The following is an 18,063-nucleotide window of genomic DNA, read 5'->3' on the forward strand; positions in this document are numbered from 1 at the left end:
CATTTCTTTTTAAAAAAGGAAATGATAGCCCCAACAGACTAAGACAGTTCTTGATACTCTTCTCCCTTTAAGGTGAGTCTTGATTTTAAGTTTTCATATGTTTATTCCTCTCTTTAAATTTTATATAAATGTGATCTGTTGTAATATAACTAAAACTTAGAGTCAGTTCCTCTAAAACATGAGAAATACGTTGGGTTGGTGAGATTTTTTTTTCTCCTTAAAATTTTTTTTTTCACTGTGAAAATGTTCAAATGTGCACTAGAGATAATAATATAAGCTCCCATGTACCTGTTACCCAGTGAAGAAGTATTTGGTAGTTTTTTCTCCCTTTTTTTTTTTTTTTTTTGGTGGTACATGGGCCTCTCACTGTTGTGACCTCTCCCGTTGCGGAGCACAGGCTCCAGACGCGCAGGCTCAGCGGCCATGGCTCACGGGCCCAGCTGCTCCGCGGCATGTGGGATCTTCCCAGACCGGGGCACGAACCCGTGTCCCCTGTATCGGCAGGCAGACTCTCAACCACTGCGCCACCAGGGAAGCCCTCCCTTTTTAATTTATAAAATTTTTAAGTTATGAAGGCATAAACACATTAAAGAAATTTGGAAAATGGGGAAAAAATTCACAGTCCCATCATCCTAAATAATTATCATCCCATTTTGCTATGTTTCTTTATTTCCCTTCCCCCCAGCCCCCAACAAGCTTTTAGATAGAGATAGTGTGTGTATGCATGTATGCGTGTGTTGTAACACTTACTATAAGATTTAACATGTATTTAGTCTTCACAGCAGGCTTAATACAATAGGTTATTATTACCCCATTTTACTGATGAGGAAACTCAGGCATATAGAGGTTACTAACTTACCTAAGGTTGTGTGGCTAGAAAACTGACTGAACCTCTATTCTGTCAGAGTCAGATTACATTAGATTCAGATTTGTAGAAAATAGTTTCTGAGTCTGTGCCCTTGACTACCACACTGTTTTGCCTCTCAGAGTTACTATGGTATGCATGCAATTTTGTTATCCTGCTTCTTTAAATTTAGCATTACATCATGGGTATTTTAAAATACTGTTCATAGTCTTCATAGCCACCATTTTATAAGGCTGAACAGAACACTGACAATGACCTCACTAGTCAATATATTCCTTCTAAAAAAGTTTTTATCATGACATTTATTTTGTCAGCTTTTTATCTTAAAATAATGTTAGATTTACAGAAGAGTTACAAAAATCATACAGAGTTCCCATTTAACCTCCATTTAACCTTCACCCAGCTTCCCCTAACATTATTCCGTTATATAACCATGCTATAATTATAAAAACTAAGAAATTAACATTGGTACAATACCATACTGTTAAATAAAATACAGACTTTGTTTTGGATTTCACCAATATTTCTACTAATGACCTTTTTCTGCTCCAGGATCCAATCCAGGGTACCACATTGCCTTTAGGTGTCAACGACATTTATGTTTGTGTTATAATTGATGTTCATGTTTCCATATCGTTTCAGCTAAGTGCAGTGGCAGTAGTCTGGAACATACTTCCTTAATTTCTCTAGTAAATGAAATTATGTGAATCATACTTTAAAGAATAAATCATTCACACTCGGTATAGGACAAGTTACTTAAGTCCTCTGTGCCTGATTTTCTCATGGCAATAATAACAACTGTTTTTAAAATTAATAATAATAATAGCTACTATTTGAGGACTTTTATATGCCAGGCTCTGTACTAATTTAATGTGGTGTTCCTCTCAACAATCCCTCCAGAAAGATATTGTTATCCCCATTGTATAATTGGAAAAATTGAGGTTAAGGTTAAGGTTAAGTGACTTGTCCAAGGCTATACAGCTCATATAAAGCTGAAATTTGAACCAAGACAGGCAGATTTTCCAGCTTAACCTCCTAACTATTATCAGTATTTATTAACATTTATAGTATAGTACAGCATGTTATAAGTGTGCAATTAATGGTAGCTATTATTCTTATTATTTTTAAAAAATAAAATATTGTAATGATATTTAGTACTGTTATTCTGTGATCCCTAGAGATAAGTCATGCACGATGTTCTAAGCTTTTCCACGTATCATTTAAAAAATGAAATGACTGTGGAACCAGCAAGTATTTATTACTCCCATATTATGTGTAGAAATGTGTAGGAGTCCTGCTATGCACTGGAATAGATGATATGATGGTTCAAGCTGGCAAGCTAAAAGCTGTCCTAGGCCATATGTGATTAATTATCAAATGAATTCTCTATATGAAGGTCTTAGTAGGTGATCAGAAGAAAGGAGTCACTTTAGACTAGGGTAAGCTTCTCTGAGGAAATGGAATTTGAATGAACCTTAATGGAACGGGTGAGATTTGGATAGGTTGAGAGGAGAGACAAAGGCAAACTTTGTATGTTAGAGTTAATATAATAGATTACTGCTTCTAATAGTTTTTCATCAATCCCATAGGTAATATTTTCTTAATTTTGTATGTGGGGACATTGAAGCTCGATAAAGTTAAGTGAATTTCCCAAGGTCACACAGTTAATAAGTGGTAGGACTTAGATGTGGATCCAAGTTTGTTTGACTCCCAAGCCCACGTTCACCATTATGTATCCCGTCATTTGATTAGCAGTAAAATCTAATTTTTAATATAAATTGAGCAACAGATTCTTCCTTAGAGATTTATCCATTGTGCTTATTCAAAACTTAATCTCACTGAGGAATGAGAGGCAACTTAGTTGCCACAGAGCAACTAAGCCCGTGCACCACAAGTACTGAGCCTGCGCTCTAGAGCCCGCGAACCACAACTACTGAGCCCACGAGCCACAACTACTGAAGCCCATGTGCCTAGAGCCCGTGCTCCTCAACAAGAGAAGCCACCGCAATGAGAAGCCCGCTTACCGCAAGAGTAGCCCCGGCTCGCTGCAACTAGAAAAAGCCTGCGCACAGCAACGAAGACCGATCGCAGACAAAAATAAATTCATTAATTAATTTTTTAAAAAGTACTACTAATAATTAGAAGTCAATATTACAAGCATAATGACCTGGCCAATTGCTGAACTGGCTGCCCAAGTGACACAGAGTCCCCAGGTAATAGCAAAAGATAAGAGTGTTATTTGCTTGTCCAGTGCCACATAGACACAGTGTTTGCATTCGCATGCAAATGCTGAAGTAGATTCTTCTGGGCTTGTATCTAAGCAACTCTGGCCTAGGTGGCTAAAGTTAATATGTCATAAAATTTGGTGTAGAGCCCAATCTTCCTAACTACAAATGCATTTAGAGGAAATAGCTTTTCCTTCCTGAAAAACAAAAGAGATGTTGGATTAGAGGGCCACGTGAGAAGGCAGTTAAAATATTTTCCCCCACGTGGGCATCATATTGATCAGCTTCTTAAACACTATGACCAAAATTATCCTGATATTTGGAGTTTCTCTGTGCTGCTTTTTGGATGATCTGTTTCTTCTTCCTTTTCTCTGTCTTTAATGAGCAGATAGAGTAATACTGCCTTACCTCAGAAGGTGATTGGATTTTTTTTCTATGTATTATATCAATTTTGATTTGTATTTGGCCAGTGGTATATATTAAATAGCTTATATTTATCTGTAGGTGTTTCATATATATATATTTCTTAATGCTGAGAATCACAAATAGCTGTGTGGAAAGCTTCAACCAGCCTGATTACAGTGGATGTGCAATTGGATTGAGAAATGTGTACTCAGAGCTTATGATCACTGGCCCGGTTGAGTCTGGGTGATGCATGTGGCTTTCCAGGGATGCTGCTATTTACATCTGTTCATGGCCCTTCTTGATGGCTGGCTCCGCAATGAGGTGATATGCAGCAGCCCAGGGATGAGGGACCAAGGCTGCAGATGTGGCTGGGCTCCATTAGGCAGGACCAGGAATGCTCGTCTGGTAGGCTTTGTGTTTGGGGGCGAGTGGTGGTGGTGGGAAGCGGGGGAGACAGAAAGAAACAGGAAAAAAAAAAGAATGGAAAGCATTACTTATCTAGATATAGGGAAGCAGACAGGCAGACATGAAAAACTGCAGCCGTTAACTGGGGAATGAGTGAGTAGAAAAGAAAGGGCACTAGCGAACAAACAAGTAGAAGGAATGACTAGTTCTCATATAGAAGGGGATTAAAAGAGGAGAGGGCTGTGAGGGTTTGGGAAGAGACATGTCACCCCTGCCTATTAAGTCAGTATCATTTATTTGTGTGGCTGGCCAGATGCTACCGAACAGTGCGCAGAGATTTATATATATCATAGTGCAGCATGAGGTTGGTTACTTGCATCCTTTGGTTTTCTAGTGTTGGGAGAAATCAGCAAGAGATGGTCACAAGGATGCAGTGTTGAGCTACAGCAAATTCTTGCAGAAATGGAAGATACCTGAAGCAAGCCTGTAAAGAATGTTGCTATTATTTCTGTCAAATATTAGAGGACAATAAAAGGACCCAGGGTTGTAAAAGTTGTATAGTCCATGAGAGGTAGTCCTCTTTCTGTTCTCCTGTGTGTTAAAGATTTCTTGGAAAGAATCTCACAAACAATATCTTAGTAGACAGGGTAGTAAGGTAGGGCATCCCGGATTTAATTCCCAGTGCCCCAGTATTCTTCCACACATAGCCTGAGTGCATTTAGACTTTGGTTTTTCCATCTTCTTCGAACAGACCCAAAGAAGAAATTGAGACAACTGTGAAATACATATACAGTAAACCAGCTATTCTCAACATAATCTTGGAGAAGTATGCTAGAATATTTGTTCTAGTTTCCCGCAGGGAGCTGGGCTCTTTAGCAATGCATATCTTTACCTGAAGGTTGTGTCTACGTGCAGTCTGATATCTTCAAGTAAACTGAAAAATAATTCTGCATGTAAGAAGCTTGTATTTATTTGTTTGTTTGTTTATGCCTTTGCAGATTGGCATGGTAGCTTGGAAAATGACCCTTAAAAGTCCAGAATATCCAGAAGGCCGAGATATCATTGTTATTGGCAATGATATCACATACCGAATTGGGTCCTTTGGACCCCAGGAGGATTTGCTGTTTCTCAGAGCTTCTGAGCTTGCCAGGGCAGAGGGCATCCCACGCATCTATGTAGCAGCCAACAGTGGAGCAAGAATTGGACTGGCAGAGGAAATTCGTCATATGTTTCACGTAGCCTGGGTAGATCCTGAGGATCCTTACAAGGTACAGACTAAGAAAAGATAATACTTCAAGTTACCATATGGGGGTGCGCGCGCGTGTGTGTGTGTGTACGTGTGTAGAGAGAGGTAGTAGTTTTTTTTTTTATATATAAATTTATTTATTTATTTATTTTTGGCTGCATTGGGTGTTTGTTGCTGCGCGCGGGCTTTCTCTGGTTGTGGCGAGCAAGGGCTACTCTTCATTGTGCTGCATGGGCTTCTCATTGTGGTGGCTTCTCTTGTTGCAGAGCACAGGTTCTAGGCACATGGGCTTCTGTAGTTGTGGCGCGTGGGCTCAGTAGTTGTGACTCGCGGGCTTAGTTGCTCCGTGGCATGAGGGATCTTCCCGGACCAGGGCTCGAACCCATGTCCCCTGCGTTGACAGGTGGATTCTTAACCACTGCGCCACCAGGGAAGCCCAAAATATATACCTTTAAATTATTCTACTTTGGCTTCCAAGACTTATGGTCAGTCATCAGCAGAATCTCTCATATCCTCAGCTTCTTCTCTGATTGTTCTCTAATCTTGCTCTACTTGAAACCTGCCTGTCCTCTGAAGACTCTTCTTCCCCTGTAGCCCTCTTAAATGGTGACTGGTTTCTCTTTCCCTTGTACCACTGAGCCTGGAGGAAAATAGCTTCTCGCTACTGCCTCACTGCTACTTCCAGACCCTCTTCCCTCCCTTCTCTCTGAAAACCCCTGTCTTTGAATCTCATGTCATCAGACTGTGCCACACCATCACTGCTCCTTATTATCGTGTTCCCTACCCTTTGGCCACTCCCTCTTCTTTGCATCTTTTAGTTGCTGGCACATTGTCACTCTCTCCAGTACTACTAGTCCTGTTATCATTCTTGACGATTACTATATATACATAGATGATTCATCCCATTATCTAGCCTCTTGGATCCTTGACTTCCTCTCCCCCAGTGGTCCTATCCTACATCCCAGATCAGCCTCTCATTCCCCATAATGTCAACTTCAAGCATCCCTTCCTTTGCCATTTCTCCGTCCTATCTTTCCAGCTCACTCTCTTTAGTACCCCAAGTCCAATAATCCTTTGCACTCACCAAGACCTACAACTATTGATCCTGCCACCTATCTTCTACTCTTCACTCCCTCCTTACATACTCATTTTATTCCTATCCAGCCTTAAATCCAAAGTCTACCATAGGCTAATGATCGTAATCACTACCTTTCCCATGCCTTCAATTTCTTTGCTTTTTCTCTTCATTCCGCTTACTCGGTGTCTGTACAGAAACCTTGTTTAAATCCAGCTCTCTCCATCTACTCCTTTTCCCTCACCTGCATAGCTGAACACTGATGGAGAAAAATACACAGTGCTGTTGACTGGTCTTACTTTAAATTCAAGCTTACCAACCTCCTGATTGACAGTTTGACATCTCTCTCCTCAAACCTCCAACACCCTCTTCCTTCATCCTCACTCTTAGCTGATGATGTTGCTTCCCAATTCACTGAGAAAATGGAAGCAGTTAGAAGAGAGCCTCCACGTGCTCCTGTATATCTGCATCTGTGCTCTTATTCTCCGCCTTCTCTCCTGTACTTTGATGAACGGTCCCTGCTTCTATCTAAGGCCAATCCCGCTATGCTTGACCCTTTTCCTTATTGCCAACTTAAGGATGTAGATCAAAACTTCTCCCCCTTCTTTCTTACATCATCACTTTTTCCCTCTCTATTAAATATACTCCTTTTTTAGCACACAGACACTTACCCCTCCAGTCACTAACCCTACCCCATTTTTTCCTTCCCTTTACAGCAAGACTTCTTAAAAGAGTTTCTCTTCTTGCTGTTTTCAGATACTCTTCTCCCTCCCATCCCCTCTGGAACCCATATCAGTTCCCCTTGCACCCTCACCATGCCATCAGAGCTGCTTTTGTCAAGGTCGCCATTGATTCCATATTGTTAAAATCTGAATCTCACCTATTTGACGTTTCAGCAGTATTCCATGTGGTTGGTTACTCCTTCATCCTTGAAATACTTTCTCCTCTTGGTTTCCAGGAACCTACAGTCTCCTTTTTACCCCCCGCCCCAGCCACTCTTTCTCAGTTTCCTTTGCTGCCTTTTACATCTTTAAATGTAAGAGTGTCAGGGGATAATGGAAATGTTCTATATTTTGATTATGGTGGCGATTACACACAAGTGTATACATTTGTCAGAACTCATCAAACTACAACACTTAAAACTGATGGATTTTATTGCACATAAATTATGCTTCAGTAAAATTCATTTTAAAAGTATATGGGAATCCTTCTCAAACTCTTCCAAAATATAGCAGAGGGAGGAACACTCCCAAATTCCTTCTACAAGGCCACCATCACCTTGATACCAAAACCAGACAAGGATGTCACAAAGAAAGAAAGCTACAGGCCAATATCACTGATGAACATAGATGCAAAAATCCTCAACAAAATACTAGCAAACAGAATCCAACAGCACATTAAAAGGATCATACACCATGATCAAGTGGGATTTATTCCAGGAATGCAAGGATTCTTCAATATACGCAAATCTATCAATGTGATAAACCATATTAACAAATTGAAGGAGAAAAACCATATGATCATCTCAATAGATGCAGAGAAAGCTTTCGACAAAATTCAACACCCATTTATGATAAAAACCCTACAGAAAGTAGGCATAGAGGGAACTTTCCTCAACATAATAAAGGCCATATATGACAAGCCCACAGCAAACATCATCCTCAATGGTGAAAAACTGAAAGCATTTCCACTAAGATCAGGAACAAGACAAGGTTGCCCACTCTCACCACTCTTATTCAACATAGTTTTGGAAGTTTTAGCCACAGCAATCAGAGAAGAAAAGGAAATAAAAGGAATCCAAATCGGAAAAGAAGAAGTAAAGCTGTCACTGTTTGCAGATGACATGATACTATACATAGAGAATCCTAAAAATGCTACCAGAAAACTACTAGAACTAATCAATGAATTTGGTAAAGTAGCAGGATACAAAATTAATGTACAGAAATCTCTGGCATTCCTATATACTAATGATGAAAAATCTGAAAGTGAAATCAAGAAAACACTCCCATTTACCATTGCAACAAAAAGAATAAAATATCTAGGAATAAACCTACCTAAGGAGACAAAAGACCTGTATGCAGAAAATGATAAGACACTGATGAAAGAAATTAAAGATGATACAAATAGATGGAGAGATATACCATGTTCTTGGATGGGAAGAATCAACATTGTGAAAATGACTCTACTACCCAAAGCAATCTACAGATTCAATGCAATCCCTATCAAACTACCACTGGCATTTTTCACAGAACCAGAACAAAAAATTTCGCAATTTGTATGGAAACACAAAAGACCCCGAATAGCCAAAGCAATCTTGAGAACGAGAAAAGGAGCTGGAGGAATCAGGCTCCCTGACTTCAGACTATACTACAAAGCTACAGTAATCAAGACAGTGTGGTACTGGCACAAAAACAGAAAGATAGATCAGTGGAACAGGATAGAAAGCCCAGAGATAAACCCACGCACATATGGACACCTTATCTTTGATAAAGGTGGCAGGAATGTACAGTGGAGAAAGGACAGCCTCTTCAATAAATGGTGCTGGGAAAACTGGACAGGTCCATGTAAAAGTATGAGATTAGATCACTCCCTAACACCATACACAAAAATAAGCTCAAAATGGATTAAAGACCTAAATGTAAGGCCAGAAACTATCAAACTCTTAGAGGAAAACATAGGCAGAACACTCTATGACATAAATCACAGCAAGATCCTTTCTGACCCACCTCCTAGAGTAATGGAAATAAAAACAAAAATAAACAAATGGGACCTAATGAAACTTCAAAGCTTTTGCACAGCAAAGGAAACCATAAACAAGACCAAAACACAGCCCTCAGAATGGGAGAAAATATTTGCAAATGAAGCAACTGACAAAGGATTAATCTCCAAAATTTACAAGCAGCTCATGCAGCTCAATAACAAACAACCCAATCCAAAAATGGGCAGAAGACCTAAGACATTTCTCCAAAGAAGATATACAGAATGCCAACAAACACATGAAAGAATGCTCAACATCATTAATCATTAGAGCAATGCAAATCAAAACTACAATGAGATATCATCTCACACCAGTCAGAATGGCCATCATCAAAAAATCTAGAAACAATAAATGCTGGAGAGGATGTGGAGAAAAGGGAACACTCTTGCACTGCTGGTGGGAATGTGAATTGGTTCAGCCACTATGGAGAACAGTATGGAGATTCCTTAAAAAACTACAAATAGAATTACCATATGACCCAGCAATCCCACTACTGGGCATATACCCTGAGAAAACCAAAATTCAAAAAGAGTCATGTACCAAAATGTTCATTGCAGCTCTATTTACAATAGCCCAGAGATGGAAACAACCTAAGTGCCCATCATCGGATGAATGGATAAAGAAGATGTGGCACATATATACAATGGAATATTACTCAGCCTTAAAAAGAAACGAAATTGAGCTATTTGTAATGAGATGGATAGACCTAGAGTCTGTCATACAAAGTGAAGTAAGTCAGAAAGAAAAAGACAAATACTGTATGCTAACACATATATATGGAATTTAAGAAAAAAAAATGTCATGAAGAACCTGGGGTAAGACAGGAATAAAGATGCAGACCTACTGGAGAACGGACTTGAGGATATGGGGAGGGGGAAGGGTGAGCTTTGACAGGGCGAGAGAGAGTCATGGACATATACACGCTTACAAACGTAGTAAGGTAGATAGCTAGTGGGAAGCAGCCGCATGGCACAGGGATATTAGCTCGGTGCTTTGTGACAGCCTGGAAGGGTGGGATAGGGAGAGTGGGAGGGAGGGAGACGCAAGAGGGAAGACATATGGGAACATATGTATATGTATAACTGATTCACTTTGTTATAAAGCAGAAACTAACACACCATTGTAAAGCAATTATACCCCATAAAGATGTTAAAAAAAAAAAGTATATGGGAATTGTTGGTGACCTCTAATAAATACAGTATTTCTTTTGGGGGTGATGGAAATATCCTGGAATTAGATAGCGGTGGTGGTTACACAGCATCTGAATATACTAAAAACTACTGAACTGTACGCTTTAAAATGGCCAGTTTTATGTTATGTGAATTTTATCTCATTTTTTTTAAATTATAAAAAAAATGTGAATGGGGACACATGTCAGTGCCACAGAGGCTGTGGCAGGACCAAGAAGTCTAGGACTTCCCAGCCTCAACCCCACAGGGCCCAGTGCCCTCTCACCTGGTGCTGTGACAGGATAGCTTGTATGGAAGGTGAGGTAAGAAGGAAAACAAAAGGCTGTTTTAGGGCTTGGTCCCTGGACCTCTCCTCTTTTCTGTATTCACCTTCCCTTGGTGATCCAGTCTTAAAGCTTTAAATTCCATCTATAAACTGATAAACTTCCAAATTTATATCCTGCCCCTGAACTTCAGATTCATGTATCCAGACTCAACATCTCTGCCTGCACATCTGCCTAAACGTAGCTTCTAATCTTCTTCCTTAAATCTGTTCTTCCCACAATATTCTCTGTCTCAGTAAATGATCTCTATTCCTCATTTAAGTAAAAGACCTTGGAGTTATCCTTGACCTCTCTTTCTCATATCCCACTTCCTCTCTGTCAATAACTCATGTGTGCATCCTGACCTTCAAAATGTATCCAGAATCCAACCATCTCTGAGCACTTCCACTGCTACACAGTAGTCCAAGTCCCTGCCACCTCTTACTGCATTTATTGCATTGTTTCCTAATTGACATTCCTGCTTCTGGCCTTGCCCCTACCCCTACCCAAAGTCTACTCTCAACAGAAAATGGAATGATCCACTTAAATGTAAATCAGATCACAACTCAAAACTTTCCTCTGATTAAAACCCTTTAAAGGGCTTCCCTGGTGGCGCAGTGGTTGAGAATCTGCCTGCCAATTCAGGGGACACGGGTTCGATCCCTGGTCTGGGAAAATCCCACATGCTGCGGAGCAACTAAGCCCGCGCACCACAGCTACTGAGCCTGCGCGTCTGGAGCCTGTGCTCCGCAACAAGAGAAGGCCGCAACGGTGAGAGCCCTGCGCACCGCGATGAAGAGTGGCCCTTGCTCACCGCAACTAGAGAAAGCCCTCGCACAGAAACGAAGACCCAACACAGCCAAAAATAAATAAATTCATTAAAAATATATATATATATATGTATATATATATATATCTTTTTTAAAAAAAACAAAACCCTTTAAAGGCTTCCCAGCTCACTCAAGTGAGGGCCAGAAACCATACAGTTACCTGCAAGGCCCTCCCTAGATTGGCCTTCCAGTACCACTCCGTTCTTGTTCTCTTGCTGCTCCCACCTGATTCCACACTGTGGCTCTACCAGCCTTTTCACTGTTTCTTGAGCCTGCTGGACACACTCAGCAGCTTCACACTTGTGGCTCCTTCTGCCTGAATGCTTTTCCCCCAAATATCCTCATGTCTCATTTCCTCAGCTCTTCAGGTCTTGGCTCAAATGACATTTTCATTAAAGCCTTCCCTGGCTATTCTTCTAAAAGTTCAACTCTGCCAACTCTCCTGTCTCCTTCCTCTATTTTATTTTTTCCTTAAACATTATTCCCATTACACTGTATGCTTAACTTATTTATTTTGTGTATTTTCTGACTCGCCTACTAGAAGATGAGTTGTACAAGGCCAGGAATTTTTGCCTGTTTTGTTCCTTTGTTTGTTCTGTGTCTTAAACAGTATCTTGCACATGATAGGCACTCAGTAAATATGTGCTGACAGACATACTACTGACACTCAGTGCTACAGGGCATTCTCGTCATAAGTCAGGCAAAATCAGTGGCAAATTCAAATTCATGTCTCTGGCATGTTGTGCTCCCTGTGGGACAAATTCAGTTAAATGGTGGACATAATTTCTCATAGTATTTTAAAAGTTTTTCTCTGCTTCCTTTTTTTTTTTTTTTCTGAGTGACTGATTCACTTAAGGTGAACACACATATTAAATAACTAGTTTCTATGTGAGTGTGTACATGAATGTATAAAAATAAGTCAGTTATGAAATGTTAGTATAAGTTTTTAATGTACATAGGGATTAGAATTTGTTTATTTAGAAAAGCAAAAGGTATGAGCTCAGTGATTACTGATCATTAGCACTGCATAGACTTCTGATTTTAAGATTGAATATCATAGTTTTGTGATGTTCTCAATTATCCTTGACCCGTCTATATGTTGATGGTACTATGGATTTGAGAAAATGAAGAATAGTAATTCATATAATTCTTTAATTTTGTGTTGATATCTTTAATAGAGGTGTCACTAAAGATTAGAGAATGACCCTTTAACCTTGATGAAAAGGAAATGAGTGGAGTATACCTGGAGTTCTAGCTACAAGATATCTTGTTTCAAGGACACAGTCAGTGACTGCAGAAATAGGCACTTCCGTCTTTCAAAGAACTGTCCGTGGTAGTATTCTATGAGACAGTAACTCTGAGACACGATTTGGAGATTTAAAGCCAGCTTTGGAACAAGCTGCATTATGCATGCCTTGCTGGGTCTTCTGTGGTGATGGCAAATAATGAGTTGAAAACTATTTGTGTTTCCCACAGGGATACAAATATTTATATCTGACCCCTCAAGATTATAAGAGAGTCAGTGCTCTCAACTCTGTCCATTGTGAACACGTGGAGGATGAAGGAGAATCCAGGTAGGTATTATGTATCAGAATAATTTGGCTGTGGATTAAAGAAAGGAGAATATGATCATTTTTTTCTCACTGTCCTGCTGATCATGACCTTGAAGAGCAGTGAAGATTGCTTGTTGAGTAATCTCGAAGCCTTAGGTTTGTATCTCAGCTGTACCACTTACTAGCTGAAAGACCTTATTATTGATTAAGGTTTTTAAACTATATTTATAATTATTCATTTTGAAAAGTTGGAACATATAAACAATTATGAAGAAAAAGTAAAAATCAGCTACAGTCCTACCAAGAGATCACAGTTATTAATGTATATTGTATTCTTTCTGTCATATATATATATATATATATATATATATATATATATACACACCTTTTTTCCTACATAATTGGGATCATAATAGAAAAGGGCTTTTGTAATTTGTTCTTTTTACTAAATATTATTTAGGGAGAAATTTTATATACTCTTACAGTATTATTTGAGAATATGATATTTAATGGCTTCATATAAATCATTATAATGAATATATCATATTTGAACATACAGACTATCCCAGTTTTTACTGCTATATCCCTGGGCTGGTCATTCTTTTATGTAAACTTTGAAGAATATCTCTGGCTATTCCCTTTGGGTTAAACTCTAAAAGTGAAATTACTGGTCAAAAAGTATGTCCATTTTTTAAAAGACTTTTTTGGATAATTTCAAATTGTCCTCCCAAGAGCTGCACTCCCACCAGCAGTATATGGTAGTGCTTGTTTCCCCTCTTTAATTTTTCTCCACCCTTGCCAACACTGTTTACTGTAAATTAATAAAATAGGATAAAAACAGCAATTGTTATTTTAACTGGTATTTTTGATCCCCAGTGAAGTTGAACATTTTTATAATCTATCTGCAAGTATTTTCCAGAATGTTAATAAGTTGCTCCAATACCATTTATTGAATAATTCATACTTTCCTCACTTTTATAATAATCTTGACTCAATTACCAGGCTTTATATTCTGTTTTTTGTTCTATTCTTGGACTAACGCCACACTATTTTAGCTACTTTAATGGGCCAGAGTTCCTCACATTCTTAATTTTTCCCAAGTTTTATTAGCTATTTTTGTCTTTTTACAGATAGGCTCATTTTTTTTTTAATTCCCCAAAACTTTCCATAATGATTTTGATTCAGATTGCATTAGGTTTATAAATCAATTTAGGAAGATCTGAGAGCTTCATAATATTAACTCTTCCCAACAAGAAACATGGTATGTTTTTCCAGTTATTTAAGTGTATTTTTTTAAAGTTTTATAGTTTTCTTTTTATAGATTATGCCAGAAATTCCCACTCTTTCTTGGTTCACAGCACCTTTACTGTCTCTGTAATTTTTTCATAACACCTTTAGGCAAAAAGATATGCCTAATATTTCTGATTAGTAAGGAAGCTGACCCAGACAGCTTCATAAGTATTTATGCCATGAACAACGTGGGTTTGAACTGTGCGGGTCCACTTCTGTGTGGACATTTTCAACAGTAAATACAACAGTACTATACCATCTGTGGTTGGTTGAATCTACAGATGTGCATCCATGGATATGGAGGAACCATATATATGAGGGCCAACTATAAGTTACACTCAGATTTTCAACTGCTGAGGGTCGATGCCCCAACCCTGGCATTGTTCAAGGGTCAACTGTATAATACACATAACTGAAAAAATTTTATTCTATTCTTAAATAATTACCATTACTTACTAATGGGATATTTGCATCCATACGACATTGCAAACCTTGGAATCAGCTTGGACATAGCCACCCTCACGTTTTGTTCTGCACTAATTTTTGTGTAGAACTTTTTTTTTTCCCCACAGAAACTGTAAACCCAGCTTTGCAAAGATAGGACATTGTCAAAAGGAATGTAGCAGTACCTCATGTTAAACCATGAACTACTTAAAACTAGTAGTTCGCAAGGCATCCAACAGATATCACATATCATAGTGTTTCTCTCAAAAATCTGAAATATCCTTCAGTGCACCTGACAGTTCACTGTGGCATCCATCCCAGGATGTTTTGGTCTAGAGTATAGGTACGGTGGGATTTTGCCAGTTTTTAAATATTCCTGTATGTTTTGCATTTTTCTTGTTACTCTGAATGGGATTCCCACCCCACCCCCGCCATTATATTTTTCAACTCTTTATTACTGGTATCTCAGCAAGCTATTGATTTTGTATATTGCTTTTGTTAAAGCAAGTCAGTTTTCTTCTCTGAGCTTTAGTTTCCTCATCTGTATGATGAAGATCAAGTTATCCAATATATGTAAAGCCCTTAGCACAGAACTCAGCACATAGTAAGCAATCAAAAATCCTGGGTATCATTATCTATGATAATGGAGATGATATTCCCTATCACACTGGACTGTTGTGAGGATCAAAAATGATATACATGAACATGTTTTGTTAATTATATTACACTACACGAAGATTTTTATTATAAGTAACATTAAAATTTGGTACTACTTTGTTTTTTTTTTGGCCATGCCATGCAGCACGAGGGGATCTTATTTCCCCCAACAGGGATTGAACCCATGCCCCTTGCAGTGGAAACGTGGAGTCTTAACCACTGGATCACCAGGGAAGACCCTGGTACTACTTTAAAGAATGATACTCTTAAAGGTAGAAGGCTCAGATCACAGAGCAGAAAATGGGAAATTTTTAATCTTTTTCATATAATACAAGGGGAGAAGATGCCACTTAACAAATCACAAACACCTGTGAAGCAGTATGCACTCCTGAGGAGGGAAAAGATCTGCTTTGCCAAGAAGGCTGACTGGGCCCATGAGTATTTGTGACTATATGGCATGTGGGCCTTATTAAAAGAACACATTCCCCCCACCACCACCAAATTAATGTGGCTCATTAACCCCTTAAGGGAGATTAGCTTTACCTGTAATGTAACTATACTAGTGTCTAGATACAGAGCAAAAGGAAGAATTGGGGAATTATTGTGAGAAGGGATTATTGGGAATCTGGGAAGCAGAAACGCAAAGCCACAGACAAACAGCAAGGGCAAAGAAAAGGAATTGATGGAAGGCTGGAAGTAGGGAACAGAAATATGGGAGCAAAGAAATAAATAGTTTAAGAGCCACTATGGGATATTTATTTATTATTTCAATTTCTAAAACTGTGCCCAGTGCCGAGCCTTAAGGGTACACATGGAACAATAAATAATATATGCCCATCTCTACTTCCAACTTTGTATTTTTCCTTTCTTTTATTAGTTGCATTCCCCATCTCCCATTTCCCATTATCAGCTATCACTCCTAATCCCCTGCCGAGAAGACAGATGGGTGGCTCCCTCTGGATCCACAGGATGCTTTCTGTACAACTTGTCCAGCATTTCACTTCTACACACATTCCCCCTGCCCCTCCAGAGGACTATGCCAGGAACTCTCGTGTATACACTTGATACTCACAAAGGAGCAGGGATAGAGTGCACTATGTTGACCTTCCCCTTCATCCCTGTCTTGGAAAGAGAGAGGATTTTTGACTTGAGAAATTGGGCTGAGTGTTCTCACTGTGCCCCTGGATCTTTTTTTATTCCTATGTAACATGTATCTAAAATTGTTGATTTAAAGGCTGTTGCTTATTAGAAAGAGATACACATTGACCCTGCTTTTAAGAAACTTGTCCTAGAAAGTAAGAGAGGGTATCTAACATCAGAGCGCCACCTATGTGTCAGACCCTCTCCTTGCTGCTTTAACTTTCATGTCAACCCGTAGAAGTGGATACTATAAATCCCATTTTACACAAGTTACTATTATCCCTAGAGTCACACTGCTGTATGTGTCAGAGCAGGGATTTAAACCTGTCTACTTAGTTCCAGATTTTGCTCTTTCTGCTATACCATATTGCTTCCAGACAAAATAGGCACCAAGCTAAGAAGGAAAGATAAATGAATGAAGAGTATAAAAAAAAAAAAGTACTGACCTGGTATTAAATATAAGCTTTCAGTATGCTTTCAGCAGCCTATTAATGGTGGTTATTCTTTTAATGGATTGTTGTTAACATGTTTAACCTGTATAATTTGGCATGGCTGTATCCACTAGGTACAAGATAACCGATATTATTGGGAAGGAAGAGGGACTTGGAGCAGAGAACCTTCGAGGTTCTGGAATGATTGCTGGAGAATCCTCATTGGCCTATGATGAGATCATCACCATTAGCCTGGTAAATCTTGCCAGAGCATGAGATGTTTGAAGAGCTGACTAGGATTTGTTTTTGCTCCCATCCCCACTACTTAGTCCCAAATGGGAGCATTTCTTAAAAACTGTATATCGACAATTTGATTTTAATTGTGCACGAAAGTAGGAAGGCAGAATAATGTAAATAATTGAATTTCCCAGCTAAACCTAGCACCTCATGTTAGCCTTTAGTTTAACTTCTTATTTCTCTAAATATTTTACCAGAGTATTAACAGCTGAAATTTCTTCTCCTCTTACTGTTTTCCTTGTTCATACCTCTAGTGTAGATGCCAAACATTTGTGAAATAAACAAAAGTGTAAGAGAAGTAAAGGGCGTATGATCCTTTAACTGTCTGTTACTTGAATCATTGAATGAATTCTGTACCTTCTTTGCTTTAACCAGGAAATTGTGTTTTTGTATTGTTATTAATCAAACAGATTTCCTAAAAAAGCAATATTTTTTTCCTGTTAATGTGGATTTTACATATCTGTGCCTTAGTTATTATAGCTAGGGAGGGAACATAAATAAGTGACATGTCGAATTTATTCTTTCTTAAGGTTACATGCCGGGCCATTGGGATTGGGGCTTACCTTGTCCGACTGGGACAGAGAACCATCCAGGTTGAAAATTCTCACTTAATTCTGACAGGAGCTGGGGCCCTCAACAAAGTAAGTTTCTAGGGTTTGGGAGAAGTATGTGAAGCCTTTGGAGGATTATTGTGAATTCCTAGTTCTAGATCCTGATTGGGAGAAGGCTTCCTCAGTCTATCTCTTCCCCTCTCCCTCCATCTTCCCTGCCCATTCATTCATTCAACAAAATGAGTGTTTTGAGTACCTACTATGTGCCAGGCCCTATTCCAAGCCCTGCTATGTAATAAACAAATCATATAAAACTCCTGCTGTGAGGAGTTTACATTCTGATGTCCTTCTAGAAAGACAGAATTAATTGAATGCTTCTGTTCTGCCCTCCCTCCCTTT

The 18,063-nt window shown here is 38.9% G+C and overlaps 1 protein-coding gene across 1 annotated transcript in view; it reads left to right on the plus strand.

The window, feature by feature from the left end:
* Positions 1–18,063, plus strand: part of ACACA (acetyl-CoA carboxylase alpha) — a 237,910-nt gene that overhangs the window by 162,822 nt on the left and 57,025 nt on the right. Inside the window, exons 42-45 of the mRNA XM_065897277.1 lie at positions 4,899–5,168; positions 12,778–12,875; positions 16,951–17,071; positions 17,644–17,754. Coding sequence (XP_065753349.1) covers positions 4,899–5,168; positions 12,778–12,875; positions 16,951–17,071; positions 17,644–17,754 — 600 coding nt within the window. The remainder of the gene's footprint in view (positions 1–4,898; positions 5,169–12,777; positions 12,876–16,950; positions 17,072–17,643; positions 17,755–18,063) is intronic.

This window comes from Phocoena phocoena, chromosome 19 (genome assembly GCF_963924675.1).
Source record: "Phocoena phocoena chromosome 19, mPhoPho1.1, whole genome shotgun sequence".
Classification (NCBI taxonomy): Eukaryota; Metazoa; Chordata; class Mammalia; order Artiodactyla; family Phocoenidae; genus Phocoena; species Phocoena phocoena.